The 15,464-nt window shown below is 38.9% G+C and overlaps 1 protein-coding gene across 2 annotated transcripts in view; it reads right to left on the bottom strand.

Moving 5' to 3' along the window:
* ZC2HC1A (zinc finger C2HC-type containing 1A) overlaps positions 1-11,833 on the bottom strand; it is a 42,452-nt gene extending 30,619 nt beyond the window's left edge. For both annotated transcript variants that reach the window (XR_010730242.1, XM_066266361.1), the window contains exons 1-3: positions 11,707-11,833; positions 4,957-5,030; positions 2,415-2,531 (exon numbers count right to left, since the gene is read on the bottom strand). Coding sequence is in view for 1 of the 2 variants with exons in the window: in XM_066266361.1 (XP_066122458.1) it covers positions 2,415-2,531; positions 4,957-5,030; positions 11,707-11,818 (303 nt within the window). In the remaining variant the exon portion in view is untranslated. The remainder of the gene's footprint in view (positions 1-2,414; positions 2,532-4,956; positions 5,031-11,706) is intronic.
* Positions 11,834-15,464: the final 3,631 nt, after the last annotated feature.

Raw genomic sequence — 15,464 nt, 5'->3', positions numbered from 1 at the left:
CCCTCAATCAAGACACCGCCCTGCATGCGCAGGCTCCGCACCCTGAGGAAGGGTGTCTCCTTTTGCCAGTGCTCTCTGAGAGCCTCTGCCACTGCTGGTCTTCTCAGCTCTGGACCTCTTCTCTCTGCCTCCTCCCTCCTGGCACCAGTCCATTCCCACTGGACTCATTCTGGCTCCTGGCTAGCCAATTTCTGCAGCTCATTGCAGTTCCTGCCCTGGCTGCAGTAAACGAGGGACATGGACTTCCTGATAAGACCCCGCATCATCAAGGAACTATCTGAACTAAGGACACCCTTCACCTGTAAGATGCAAGTATTCAGATTTGGGGCAACTGGCCCCCCAGCAACCTCTTGTGCTTCCTTTACGGGGAGCTCCTCCTGGCTCAGTTGCTTTGGGCAGCTCTTCCATTTTGGGGTCTGTGGATTTTGTCTACCTTTACTCTGCAAAAATGGAGTAGTCTGGATTTGCTTTGCTCTACTGTGCTTGTGAATTTGATATAAAGATACTGAGAACTACACTACAATGTTCAAAATCATCTACCACACTGCTTCTCAAACTTTAATATGCATATGATTTACTCAAAGATTGGGTAAAAATGTAGACTCTAATTGAATATGTCTGGATGGGACCTGAGACTGTGTTTCTAACAAGTTCCAAATAGTGCTGACATTATTGCTCTCTAGACACCATTTAAGTAGCAAGAATATAAACTATATAATGTAAATCAATGGCTTTTACTTTTTTATGAAGGTGAATTTTTTAAGTATATAAACCCACAGGAAAGGCACAGGATAACATTTACTAGGAGACTGCCATGGTGCTCTTATGTAATCCCTATAATAGCCCCACAAGATAGATGCTACAACTCCTAGCACCATTTTACAGATACACAGAAGTATGGGTACCACAACATGGTAAGGGCCAGGGTGGAGATCAGGCAGTCTGACTCTGGAGACCGTTATTATACCCACTATGTTATACTGCTCCCGAAGGTTTCAGCAGTTTATCTTCTAAACTAATTAAAGCTAACACAATTATATATCTGGCAGGTGACAAGAAAAACTTCAAATAATGAAGTTATCTTATTCAAACTTTACCAATTCCTTTAGATAAACAGATAAAAATATAAAAATGAACATCAGCCTGACCAGGTGGTGGCGCAGTGGATAGAGCGTTGGACTGGGACGCAGAGGACCCAGGTTCAAAACCTCGAGGTCGCTGGCTTGGTGGGCTCATCTGGTTTGAACAAAGCTCACCAGCTTGAACCCAAGGTCACTGGCCTGAGCAAGGAGTCACTTGGTCTGCTGTAGCCCCTCATCAAAACACATATAGGAAAGCAATCAATGAACAACTAAGGTGTCACAATGAAGAATTGATGCTTCTCACCTCTTTCCCTTCCTGTCTGTCCCTATCTCTCCCTCTTTGTTTCTCTTTCTGTCTCTGTCACACACACACACACACACACACACACAAAAAAATCTAATTTTTCTATTACAAAATGGTTTTATTAGTAAGATTAATTGCCCCATAGGGAAATGGTTTCTTCTACCACTGGGAGAAGTTATTACCAATGAAAGCAGGGTTTTGTTTCAAAAACCTATTCAATGAGATACTCAAATTTTAACTATTTCTACCTGTCCCGTGGTGGCACACTGGATAAAGCATTGACCTGGAATGCTGAGGTTGCTGGTTCAAAACCCCGGGCTTGCCCAGTCAAGGCACATATGACAAGCAATCAATGAAAACTAAAGTGAAACAACTATGCGTTGATGTTTCTCGCTTCTCCACCCATTCATTCCCTCTGTAAAATCAATAAACAAAATCATTAAAACTTTGTCAGACAAGATACATACCTGACTTATTCTTAGCAATATAATGCTCTGTATTAAAGCAACATTATCATAGGGTGTTTGCTGCTATGATTACAAGAAAGAAAGAAAGCTGACAATGGCTGTGTGTGGACGTTGAACAATTGATAAAACTTCCCTTCATAGAGCATAATAAGATCACAGATACTGACCATCAATCAATCAGGATCATCAATATCTGTCATGCAAGATGTCTATAAATAATACATAATAACTTTACTTTGACCTATAGGGATTGCACTACTGGTAAGAGAGGCTTTAACATACTTTGGCTATAACTGAGGTAATCAGCAATGACTTAAAAGGAACAGGTGAAGGGGACTTTGAATCATTTCCAGCCTATAAACTCCAGTTCAGGTTGGAGACAGTAGTCTGACTTCTCCTTTGAGGAAGTCTAAAATAAGTAAGTGTGTGATCATTAGCAAATTGAGAACATGGCACAAAATTCTGGTTATTCTTCAATCCTAGTATAACAGATAATTATAATTTTTTCACTAAATATATACACAGCAGCAAGATTCACACCATTCAAAGGTTATACGTTACCCTAGGTTTAAGAGGTTTTACTGTTGGAATATCAGTTCCTTCAGCTCTTTGTCTGCTCGAATCGAAAGTCTTCCGTTTCTTAGTGGCAGTTTTCTGGCAAATGGGTCCATGTTTTTTCTGTTAAGAAGAAGAAATGCAATGTTATCATTTTTAATTCTACAGAAGAAAATACTTTAAATTGTCATTTCAGACCAGTTTAAAGATGAAATAAACAATAATAATACATAAATAAGACATAACTTGCTTTGACTAAAATTGTTAAAATGTACATACAAAGAATGCTATTAGTTATTTTTCTCACTATAAGAAAAGTATACTCTTTCAAAATTTTATTGACTTATTTAATATTCTCCTAGTTTCACACTATGAAGAATAAGGCTAATGTTACCACGTCAAAGCTATCTGAGTGAGGAGAAAGGTATTTTCATCATTAAATACCTCAAATAAATACTAAAAACAGTATATGGAGAATGCATTTAGTTTACGATTACAAAAGTTAATAAAACAGAAGTAGTTTGGGTTATTAAAGTAACAAAATAGGACAAAAATGGTCAGATTTATGTCTTTGTGTCCTTTTCTCCACCATCATCCTTTTCCTCCCTTTGGGAACTCAAAGTTTCTACCACTCTTTCAAGGATTTTTCTTGAGCTATCCAGTGTTCCACTCTCACAGGTATTTTTCTTAATATGGTTGCCAACTCATTCATTTAATCATCCACATATTTATTAATTTTAAGAACACTATAACGTAAATTCTCTTAGCTGACCTCCAGTTGACCTACTGGATAAATAATCCTTCTTCCTCCACTAAATAAAAGATGCTGATTGATGACATCAGTGTACTAAATGCACTTTTTTTTTTTTTTGTATTTTTCTAAAGCTGGAAACGGGGTGAGACAGTCAGAAAGACTCCCGCATGCGCCCGACCGGGATCCACCCGGCACGCCCACCAGGGGGCGACGCTCTGCCCACCAGGGGGTGATGCTCTGCCCCTCGGGGCGTCGCTCTGTTGTGACCAGAGCCACTCTGGCGCCCGGGCCATCTTTGCTCCAATGGAGCCTCGGCTGCGGGAGGGGAAGAGAGAGACAGAGAGGAAGGAGAGGGGGAGGGGTGGAGAGGCAGATGGGTGCCTCTCCTGTGTGCCCTGGCCGGGAATCGAATCCGGGACTTCCGCACGCCAGGCTGACGCTCTACCACTGAGCCAACCGGCCAGGGCCTAAATGCACTTTTTTCTTTTGCATTTTGATAAACACTAACTGAACAATTTGGAACTGTTAAATGTAACCTGGGACAAGAGGAAACCTCCAAACTGGTTGGTTCAGTGTCATGGACCTCTCGTATTTTTCAATACACAATTAGTAATCAATGGTTTTACAGTCTTGTTTTCATTTTGACAAATAAGCGCTTGTAATTATAGCTATTAGAATAAAGTATTTTAAATATTAAAAAGGGAGGCTAGCAGGTGACTTTCTAGTCAACGTCTATTCTCATACTGAGTTGTCTATGTCAAAAGTATGTAATGTTTGTCCCTAAAGCTGCGGTTTTATACAAGTTGTAGTTGTTAGTAATTATGTTATGTAATTAAAACATTAGGTAAATAAATGAGGACAAAAAAGAACATTTTTTCTATAAAAACTCAGCTGAATGCTTTAAAAATGATTTGAAAAATTGTGAATTGATTTTTACAAATCACTGAATTAAGTGTGGGAAAGCTGTTTTTAAGAATTAATAAAAGAGTTGTCATTTAAGAGGAGTTTATAGTCAGACTGACATTTATGGATCACTGTCTCCCTTCGGTTTAAAGAAACAAACTGGAAATATTAGGAGGATGAAATATGCCACATAAACTCTAAGCAGTGGATCTATATTCAAAGAAAAGTCCTTACATAAATATTAACAGATGTACATTTATATTTGAAAGTACAAAATATAAGGTACATGGACATTTTTTCCTTGTTGTCTGTTTAGATGACCATTTTATATTAAAATCAGTTAAAACTGCTTTTATTTGTATATACTAATTTTCTAAAACTATCTAAAGAATGCATAGAATACTTCAGGTACACCTGTAATTGATCATTTTTCTTTGGACTATTTCAAACATACATAACTACTGAGAAAACAGTGTAAGGAACTCCCTTTTACCTATCGGCCTGCTTCAACAATTACATTTTAGCAATCTCTTCCATCTATCTCAGCTTCTTCCTGAAGTACTTCAAAGCATATTTCAGACACAATATCATTCTGTACCTTTAAATACATTATTATGCATTTCTAAGAGTTTTATGTTTTGTTTTTGGTAATATCCCCACAAAGAGAGGAACACTGATGCACATTTTAATATTAAGAGATGTTTTGAAGACCACCTGAACTCTGAAGGGAAGCAACCATTATGGAAAAGACACAGATGGAACCTACAATCTTAAACAAAGAACACTAGCCCGTATCTGTCCTAATTATTCCAGAGGTTCTTTCCATGAAAGTTGTCCAAAAGTATTAACAATTACTGCTCAATCACACCCCAAAGGAAGAAGGGTACTCACTAATGCCATGGGAAAAAATGTTCTTCCACAAATCTTGCAAGGTAGTAAGTCTGCAACTTTGACACTTTCATTTTCTAAAACAGAAAAGAATTTAGTCAATAAATTCTATGTTCAAATTAAGAAACTTCCAAGTTTTAATATCCTCTCTTAACTTTATATGTGTTGTTAGTTCTTGTCAACAATGGGCACAAGAGTTGAGTTTATTAGTAGTCAACAGGTCAAACCAAATACAGCAGTTAAGATTTAGAGATGACCAGACTGATATGTTGGAAGTATCTGATTTACTTTTAACCAATTTATCATATTCTCTTAATTTATGAGATATCTCTATTGTAAATTATGAACCTTTAAAAAACAAATTTATATGAAGGTTAATATTATGTTATTAACCTTCAAAGCATTAAGAAATAACATTAGGGATTAGTGAGGTGGCTTCCTGAGATAATCTGGGATAAAAAGAATTTTGTTCTGTTTAACACCATATATTAGGAAGTAATAAGATGTATAAGGAAAAGATCTCCTAGTTACTATGCAAACATACTTTATACATATTATATTAAAATTCAATGGTCTAGCAAGTTGAGATTTTTCTGACCTTATGGGCACAAATTCATTAAACAAGATAGAACTATCTGCAACTTATATTCAATCAAAAATTAATATATTAATCAAGCACTTTTATGCAACAAATTTTGTTATGAAAATGATAATTAAAACTACATTCTCTGAGAGTCTATATAATTGAGTCAAATTGTCATTTTATTGACAAAAAGTACTACCTGTAATTTTCTAAAAATGATTCTTGAACCTTTCATCTTTACCATATTTTCTGCTGAAAATTTCACTAGTTGTTATAATTCTTTTATCATATGACAAATAGAAAACATTTTCTTTTAGAATATAAATAAACTCATGAATGAGGTACAATTATGACTTCATATAATTTGTTCCAAGGCATTTAGTGAGTTCACAGAAAACTATTTAGGAGACTGAAAAAGGCATTGGTGGGAATACAGTCAAACAGTAACAGAAGCACTATTCTGTTCTCTCATTCTTCTAATACTCTGCTGCCCTATTTCAGTAGGAGATAGCGACTATTTGCCACCTCAGATGGAGGCAATGTCTGTGGTGGCTTACGTGGTGGACACTACAAAAGTAAAGCTAAGATTTTCCTGATGTGTCCTTCTCCAATACCAGAGGCCAAGTTAATTAGGGAGAGCAACTCTATTTATCTGAGCACTTACTGCCAGTTGCTGGGTGAAAGACATTAGGTATATTCAAATAACTGTCTTCACAGTGATGGTCAAAGGGCTGCCACATGCTGCATCATCTATTAAGCTTGCTTATTTATAGCTTTCATGTATCCCTCTAAATTCTAAGCAATGATTTAAAAATTCATCAACCCAAAATGTTACAAAGCATCACATATTTACTTGCTTCAAAGTACATTTCAGTTTCTCCTTGTTAAACAAAGCTAAAAAACTACAATTTAATTGAATTCAACTTCTCGGATTAATTCCTACAAATTATCACACTGGTTCAAATGGTCTTTAAAGGGGAAAAAAAAGCATTAACACTAAAAGGTATAAAAAAGAGGTATAGTATTAAAGAAAAATTTAAATTATATAATAAATTTTATAAGTTATAATATAAATATAATAAAGATAAAAATTTGTAATTTCCTTATTTTAGTTGGTCATAGAGCATAGCTTTATATGACTAATCATACCTCAGTTTAATGAGGATATAACATCTGCTCCATCTACCTTAAAATTTAAGAGGATCAACTAAGATGTTACCTATAAAAATGCTTCACAATTAATGAAATAAAAAAATACTACTCTCCAGGGCATGCAGGCAAACTCCACTAATCTCTCCGGAGCAGCAAAAGCTAGCAAACTGTGCAGTGTCTAAAAATTAAATAGAGAGATGCTATGCCAGAGGGGTTAGAGCAGAGGGCAAACACTGTGGGAAGAAGCATTCAAACTAATAGACAGAACCAAGTATATAAAATACTCTCAAAAAGCCAATCTCGCCTTATAAATTCATCCTGCACACATTATTCATTCTGCTATGAGTTGCTGTATTTAGAAACTCTAAAACTTCCATGATGAGGCTTGAAATAGTATCTTTATATGATACATTATATAGATGATGTGAAATAATATGCTGTTAATCTAAAATAGTTGTGACATTGTAGACTGTACAAATTTAAAAAATAGGAGAGACCATTTTCAAGAGGAAAGAAACTCTGGACATTGAGAACAGTGCTGGTCTCTGTGTGCCATGTCTGTTTCCTCACCATCTGAACCCAACCTGTAAAACCCACCAAGCGTTCTTTCTGAAGCACGTCGTCATCTGTTACATCAACTTTCTCCCTACAACCTTTTTGAAAAATCACATTACTTCCAGTTCAATAAACTTGAGTATCTCACAGGACTTCCTGTTTTAAGCTCATCCTAGATTTCAACATTCACACTTAACTAATGAACACAAAGCCCTCACCCTCCATTCTACTTCAGGTTAACAAACCAGGGTCCTCCTCTGGACCCTCAAAATCCTCAAGCTCCCTCACCAATCACAGACTTATACCTTCTACCTAGCCCTAAATCTCTTTCTTGATTTCAGAGTGACTTGAATATTCTGGATAACCTGACCCTGGCTGCACTTCCCTTTCTACCTAGTCTGAACTTCACTAGTCATCTACTACTTTGACCAATCACCCTTATCCCTTGCTTCATGGTAAAATGTTTGGAAGATTCTAGATGAAACAAATGGGTTTTCTTAGAACAGAACTTTTTCAATCTTAAGAAACAAATAAACAACAAACAAAAGTAGAAAAAAGAGATTAAGAGATTCAGTGTGCAGTTGTTTCCCTAAAAGAAATTCTTTCTGCCCCCCACCCCTGACCCTCATCCCTCTCAGAGATATTTAGGACCAATGTGTCAAGTAGCACATTTTTAGAAATGCAATTACTAGCTCCTCTCTACTACCTCTCACTTCACTCTCTATCTAACCTGCAGGCAAGCTTTATTTAGTTTAATGACTGTATTAAAACAGATCCACTTCTTGATTGAACAAGTACAGACTTACTGAGCATCTATGAGATGGGAACTGTTCTAGGAGGTAAGCAAATACTGATCAGGAAAACAAAGACCCAGATCTCATGAAGTTTCTACTCTTCTAATAGGAAAACTATCAGTAAAAAACAATTAAACATATAAAATGTCAGGTGGCAATAAGCACAATGTAGAAAATAGAGCAAAGTAAGGGGAGAGAGCAGTCACAGTACTATGTGTATGTGTGTTTGGGAAGCGGGTAGGATTAGGGTGAGAAGACATTAGAGACCTTAAAATTCATCTACTAACTATCAAATTCAAAGGCCTCTTTTAAATCCTCACACTACTGGACTTTTCTATGCATTAGTGCTGATCAGTCCCTTCCATCTTTAAAGTCAAAGTCTTTTCTCTCTTGGCTTCAATGTTTGCCTTTCCTTAAGCCCAAGTTTTTCAGATCTCAAACTAAGCAGGGGTTGACCTCGTTAGTATTTAGATCTCTAGGAATACCAAGGGTCAGAGGTTTCTTTCTGGCACATGATAAATATTAGTTCCCACTGCCCCTTCTGGATAATGTTTAAACCTCTTTAAATATACCTTACCTCGACCCCCATCCCACAGACACACACACACACTTCAATTTCCCTTCCTGCTCAAACCTAGAGCATCTGTTTTGCCCAAGTTTCTTTTCTCATTTTGTTAAATACAGCTTTCCTGGGTGAATGCACCCATTTGCTATCATTTTTCTATGCTGATTACTACTAAACTAAAAATTCCAGAGAGGTACTTCCAAGTACCCATGAGACTTTCCACCAGCTCTCCCAAGTACTGCACAAACAGAACATTTTGAAAGCCAAATTCATTACCTCATTTTCCAAACTTGGCCTTCCTCTTGGTTAAAGATATTAATATTACCTCTCAGTTCAAGTTGCTTTATGTTTGACTCCTTTTCCCACTCACATCCAACAGTCATATCTCATCTTTTCAGCTCACAAATGTCTTCTAATCTCTCCTCCCTTTTTAATTCCTGCTTTTTCCTTAGTTCAAATACTCACCACATGTGAATTTCCAGCCTCTCCCTTCTCTGATTATCCAGCTTCCATACTTATCTAGTGAGACTGCCCCCAACCCCTTCCAAGAACGCTATGTTTTATCTATACCGAACCACTTTTCAGCTCCTAATGCACTTGTGATTTTATCCATTCAATGAACAAGTCCTAAAGGGCCCTATGTACTAAGCCTTCACTAAATGCTTTATAGATGTTACATCATTTAATAACTAATATACTTAAGCAGATAGGTATTTAATAGCTCCATTTTTTTTATAGATAAAGAAACTAGAGTTCAGATTAACTGTACAACCTATAGAGCTAAAAAGAAACAAAGCAAGGATCCAAACACAGGCCGCTCCAAAACATTGTTTTTAAAGCATCTGACTCATACCAAAAAAACAGTGAATGCTAGATACACTAATAAAGATGAAAATTTATTCAGTAAACTATTACGTTTTTTTTTTAGAAACAAAGCAAAACAAAAAGAAACCCTAATGGGACAGGATGGCAGTCTTCCACGAGATCAAGGCCTACACTGGAGAAGAGCAATCAGACTTCTCATCAGGTTTTAGAGGCAATACACTGAGATCCACTAACTTCAACAGTCCAGGAGGACTGTTGCTAATAACCTCTTATCAAGTGTTATGAAAAGAATGGCAATGCATATATATGGAAAAAATCTGTGTAGGGCTCACCATTTCTGTTTTACAGCTTTATGAAAGACTGGGAACTCTCCCATACCTAGAACTACCTCTAGTAGCCTTAGATATACCTATAGGTCACTAGATTCAGCGGAAAAGAAATGAAAGGCTTTGCTCTAATTACCTATACAATGCAAAAGTATTCAGATAAAGTTTATAGAAAATCATAAGAAATCGTTGGTTTTGAAATACAGTGTTCGTTCAGCCTCATAGGTCATTTCTTGACAATCTAGGAAACAAAGGTCCAGGAAAACCAAAAATAATGTAAGTGGCATAGGTCGCACATACAAATAAAGTTATAAGAAAGAGTACAATAATAGAAGTTTTTCAGGGATCCACATATTTTTACAATCAAGATTAGCCTGGTAACTGTTTTCAACTAGAAGCATGGATCTAATACCAAACTGTCTTGCAGACTTTCCACAAATACAGCTATATAATGTCTCTTAGACAACTTCATGGTGGTAGATTTTAACTTCCAATAGGGCACAAAATTATCTATCATTGTGCCTGCGTTTATGAAATGAAGACAGAGATGAATTACTGAATGGTAACCTTAAGACTCAAAGTTTTGATCTTTGAAAAGAGTGACCTCACAAGGTATTATAATACTCTTGTGAGAATCCCAGATAGAATATCCTAGTATGCTATAACACTATTTTAAAGTTCATTTTTTAAAAAGCTTCCTTCAAGAGTCTTCTAAACAGAAGTATCTTGAAAGTAAGGAGTACTATCACTATAATACTTATTTCATAGAAACTTGAATGGTCTGCCAAAAATGAATTAAGTAAGCAAGAACAAGAAATTCATTAGTTCTAATATACCACAGCTACCCACAAATAGACATTTATCAGAAGTCTTTATTTTCATCCTCGAGGTATTTTGAGAACTTCACCTAGGAGTAAAGGCATGAAATATTATCATGTTCTTTATTACATTTGCTTTTTGGTAAGCTTAGGTCACTGCAGTTACTACTTTTCCCTTGATAACACAATCTGAAATAATATATTCGTTAATATGCAATAATGACTAGAGGCCCAATGCCTCCGCTTATCCTTAATTCCACCTGAATCTTATTAGGAGGGGGAAAAGAGCTACATCCAGACAACGGGGTCTTTCAATGCCGCGGGCTTATTCTTCATCGGAATGCTTTAAGGACAATTTGAAAATGAATCTTGAAATTGTTGTTGCTGATGCTAATTGGGCATGTTTTTTCCCTTTGTTGTTTTTGGGCGAATGCTATATTACAGAAGATAACATGGGTAAAGAGAATAGAGAAAAAAGAGAAAGAACTGGGAACAAAGCAAAATCTGGAGTCATGGTTACAGCACAAAGATAAACCCAAAGAGGAGGAATCAATGCTGGCTCTTCCTTACAGAGTCGTGAATAAACCCTTAAATCCTTCTGTTCATCTATTGTCCCGGCTCTAAAGCTGGCCAGAGACACTTCGCTGGAAGATGCTCTTGGCAGCCTTCCTACAGAAGATGCTGCAAAAAAGGAAAAAACGGTTACCTAGGAAAACTGGCCAAGGAAAGTGTCAGACGCTGGAGGCTGACACACCCCAAGGCCTCAGCAAACGCTGAAGGTGGGAAAGCTGTGGACGTTCACGAAGGGCTCGCTTTGCAAAAAAATAATAATAATAAATGAATAAATAAATAAAATCTGGCAGAAAATGGTCGGAAGAGACTTGCAGGGGTCTGCTAGGGGTGATAAGGCTCCGAGTGGGGAATCCCTGCTGAAGAGCGTCCGAGGCCGGAGCTCGGGGGTCACTAGCCTCACGGCGTCGGGGGCTGTCGGACTCCCGCCAGCCCGGGCCTCCGGAGGCACCGCGGGGTCCGCCTCTCCGAACCTGTCCTCGCCTTCCCTGTACCAGCGGCCATGGCCCCGCAACTGCTCCGGGCTCCCTCCAGCCATCCGGCTCGTATCGTTCCATCCCCTCACCTTCCAGTTCCTCCATCGCGCCGTCGCCTCGGGCTCCTGAACACTCGGGGAGCGCCCGCCACCGCCCAGCTCTGGCTGTAGCAACGCAGCCGCACCTCCCACCTGCTAACATCCCGGGCTCCCATTGGCCGGAGATGGGGCGGGGCCTAGGCGGGGCGGGCCTTCGGCGAGGCGGGGCCTCAGGAGGTGCGCCGCCTGCTGCGGCTGCCGCGCTTGTTCCCGGCTGTAGGCTCCCTGGCGCTTGGACAGTAAACCGAACCCCTTCGTGGGGCTTCCCCCGCCCGAGTGCTCCTTTGTTCCACGCCAGCCGTGTTCCGCTCACCGCTTATCCTCCCGTTCAGAGTCTCTCAGCTCCCCGTCGCCCGGCCCTCAAGCAGTCCTTGAAGTTCTGTTCCCGGCCGCCCCTCACCGAGGTCTGTGCACGGACTAGCGAACCAGATACACGTCCTGCACGCAGCACACTCTCCCATTTTCCGCCTTCGGGCATGTGGCTCGACCTGCCAGCATTCCCTAGACGGCCTCTCCCACAGCTGTCTGAACCGAGCCACCTCCTCCAGGTATCACACTTTTCGTCCGGCAAGCGGAACTGAGAGTGTGGGGAGCCCTTGAAAACGGCGTCCTCACCTGCATCGACTCTCAACACTCCCTGTCCCTCCACTTTATCGCCCTTGAGCTCAGACAGCTCAGGTGTGACCGCCTGCGGGCCTCCCCACTAAGGCGGTCACATCCCCACTAAATTAAAGGGAGAATTGTTCTACAACCTGACTGAATGAGGCCTATTTCTGTCGGCCATACCACACGGGGAATGAAGGTGTGGATCCCAGAATGGCTGTATCTGATGAGGTGGACTCTTCGTAACTGAGCCCAATCAGCATGATCAGAATTTAGCAGTCATTGTTTGCAGAGGACTTGCAGCAGGCTTCCTTTTTGGGAAAAGGCGCAGGTTCAGTCTGCACGTGGGATCCTCATTCTCATCTTTACTGACCAAAGTGGCTCCATAATGACCAATCAGGATGTGTGGTTCTGGGTCATTGGGACAGTGCTAGTTGGCCCAATCAAAATGAAATATGAACATTTGCACAAAAGTGGACCAATCAGGGACAGGGCGGGCACTTCTTCTTATATAAGTGCCTCTGAGTCGATAGTCCACTTTCTGGGGTGCCCACTTTCTGGGGTTTCTTTCTGAAGATTGGTTTCCCAGGAAAATTGCATTTGCTGTCAAATTGGTTTGCTGTCAAATTGCATTTCGTGCGTGGAGGTTGTGTTTCTCCAGTTTGCAAATTGTTCATCTAAAAGGAGAATAAAGTTGCTTCTTTTATTGCATGCCAGATTAAGGATTGGCTCAGTGGCAGCAGCCCTTTTTTACAAAGGTGACTTCAAAATTAGCTAAAACCTTGTTTAGCAGGTTAACACCTTTCTCCAGAACTAAGTTGCTTTGAAAATTGATGTGGCAGCAATAAAAAACCATATTGTTAACTTTAGCATATCTACTGTCAAGTTATCAGTTTTAATGTAATCTTTTAAACAAATCTTACATTGATATCTTACAAACAGTATATATCTTAGAGCAGCCTTTACAAAGCAAGAAGCCTATTTTTCATTCAAATGAAAGTGTTAGAAACACACACTTGAGGGGGATATCAGCCCTGATTAGGAAGATGTTTTAAGTGCATTTGAATGTGGTCTAGTCCCTCTTTTACATGCAGTCACTTAAGGGAAACTTCAACCATCCCTGTCTGGACGCCCCTCATCCCCCGCCTCCACCTGGTTCGGCTCTGGTTCTTCTGCTCCTCTAGCCCTAGTTGGCCAAAAAAACACAATGATGCTTGCTACTAAACGTCCCGCCTCCCCTTCTCCCTGGACTGAGTGTGGAAAGGCTCTTTTTTCTCAGTGCTGCTAAGACAAAGTTAGAATTGGGGCAAGGACAACTAAAAAAAAAAAAAAAAAAAAAAAAAAAAAAAAAAAAAATTAAGGGGGAAAATGCAAACATAGAAGAAAATGCAAAAATAAAGAGGCATTTTACTTTACAAATTACAAGTTCTTAAACATTAGACATGTTTTAGGTCATTTTCATGTATTTATTTAATTTTTAAAATTTCGGTAAATGATATAATTTTCATTTTTCAGAATTAAAGTGTTTATTTTCTAGATGCATCAGAGATTACATTTATTTTCACCAATATTTTTACTACTAGTGAATGATAGTTTAGATTCAAACTCTGTCTTATGACGGTTTCATGGGATTCCTCACCTCTTTCCTCACCTTGCCTTCTCGCTGCCTCAAATGTAAAGCCAAATGATCAGAATGTTGTTTAAGGAATAGTTGGGTAGTCATCACTGTTGTGAATCTTAATTCTCTAAACCACGCCTGCTAATCTCCCCTACAGGGATTGGGCTCTTAGCACTTTTATACTATAGCTCCTGTGGCTTCTGCAGCTTTTCTCTGGTCCTCACCCCTGGGTGAAGAGAACAATTTCTTATCTCCCATCCTAGGTTCCTTCCTCAGCCTCTTGTGTGCCTGGACTGAGTCTCTTTGGTGTTCGTGCTCTCTTCTGATTTTTACTTCCTCTCTGATTCATTCCATTTTTCTGATGTATTCATTCAACAAATTCTTGTTGATTACTTATAATATTTTAGGCCCTTTTCATTACTAGCCAGTTGATGAATGAAACTCAATTTATTCTCTTATGTTCCAAAGCTCTTTTCTGTTCATATTCTTTTTAGCTGCCAAATTATCTTTTTAACATAAGATAAAATTTATATATGAATATATATTAGAGATCTTCCCACCTCCTCGTACAAAAAATTGAAAGCAAAGGTTCAGAGATGTTTACTGATTCAGCACAGATCCCAAGATGAGTAAGTAGCTGAAATAGATACTGTACCCTTTTCTTAGTACGTTCTTATCCCAGTTCTTTCCACTTTGCACTTATTCATCCTTCCCTAGAGCCAATCCACGGCTTTTCTGCATCTTCCCAATGCTGAGCAAGCTACATATATCTTCTGTTTCAGAGCTCCAACCTCCCATTTCTTTATGCAAATATCTATTTCCCTTTCAGAGACAGCCTTTGGCTCTCATTCAAATTGTAGAGCACAGCTAAATGAGATTTTGAATTTCAATGAGACTCTATTGGAAGTTTATCATTCTATCAGAGGAGCCACTATATAGGGTGGCTCTTCCTTCCACAGCCTACAGAGGAATAGCCTGCCACAATTTAGTATATAAAAATGAATTCATACATTTAATAATCATAAAAAAATGATAAGTTTCATCAAAAATAAAAGAAGCATGTTTCCTTTAAAAGTGGAAAGAAGGGGCCTGATGTGTGGTGGCGCAGTAGATAAAGCATCGACCTGGAACACTGAGGTCACTTGTTCAAAACCCTAGGCTTGCCTGGTCAAGGCACATATGGGAGTTGATGCTTCCTGCTCCTCCCTTCTCTCTCTATCTCTCTCCTCTCTAAAATGAATAAATAAAGTCTTTAAAAAAATAAATAAAAGTGGGAAGAAGGGACTATTTAACAGTGTTTTAGAATGAGAAAGTACATTCTGAGTTGACTGTTATTAGCTTTATTTTGTAAATTGAAGTAAAAACAAAATTCCTCAAGTGTTCCAGGAAAATTTGGTGATAGTCCTGGGCAAGAAAACACCAAGAGAAGGAATAATAGAGGCACCGAAAGCGAAGTTTATGTCCTTCACTGATTGGAGGGCTACTCCATTCACAGTGTGATAGTGATTTTCCTCTCTCTTTCTCCTCT

The sequence above is a fragment of the Saccopteryx bilineata genome, chromosome 3 (genome assembly GCF_036850765.1).
Source record: "Saccopteryx bilineata isolate mSacBil1 chromosome 3, mSacBil1_pri_phased_curated, whole genome shotgun sequence".
Lineage (NCBI taxonomy): Eukaryota > Metazoa > Chordata > Mammalia > Chiroptera > Emballonuridae > Saccopteryx > Saccopteryx bilineata.
Note: the sequence above shows the minus strand (reverse complement) of the source record. Positions and strands in the feature narration are given on the sequence as shown.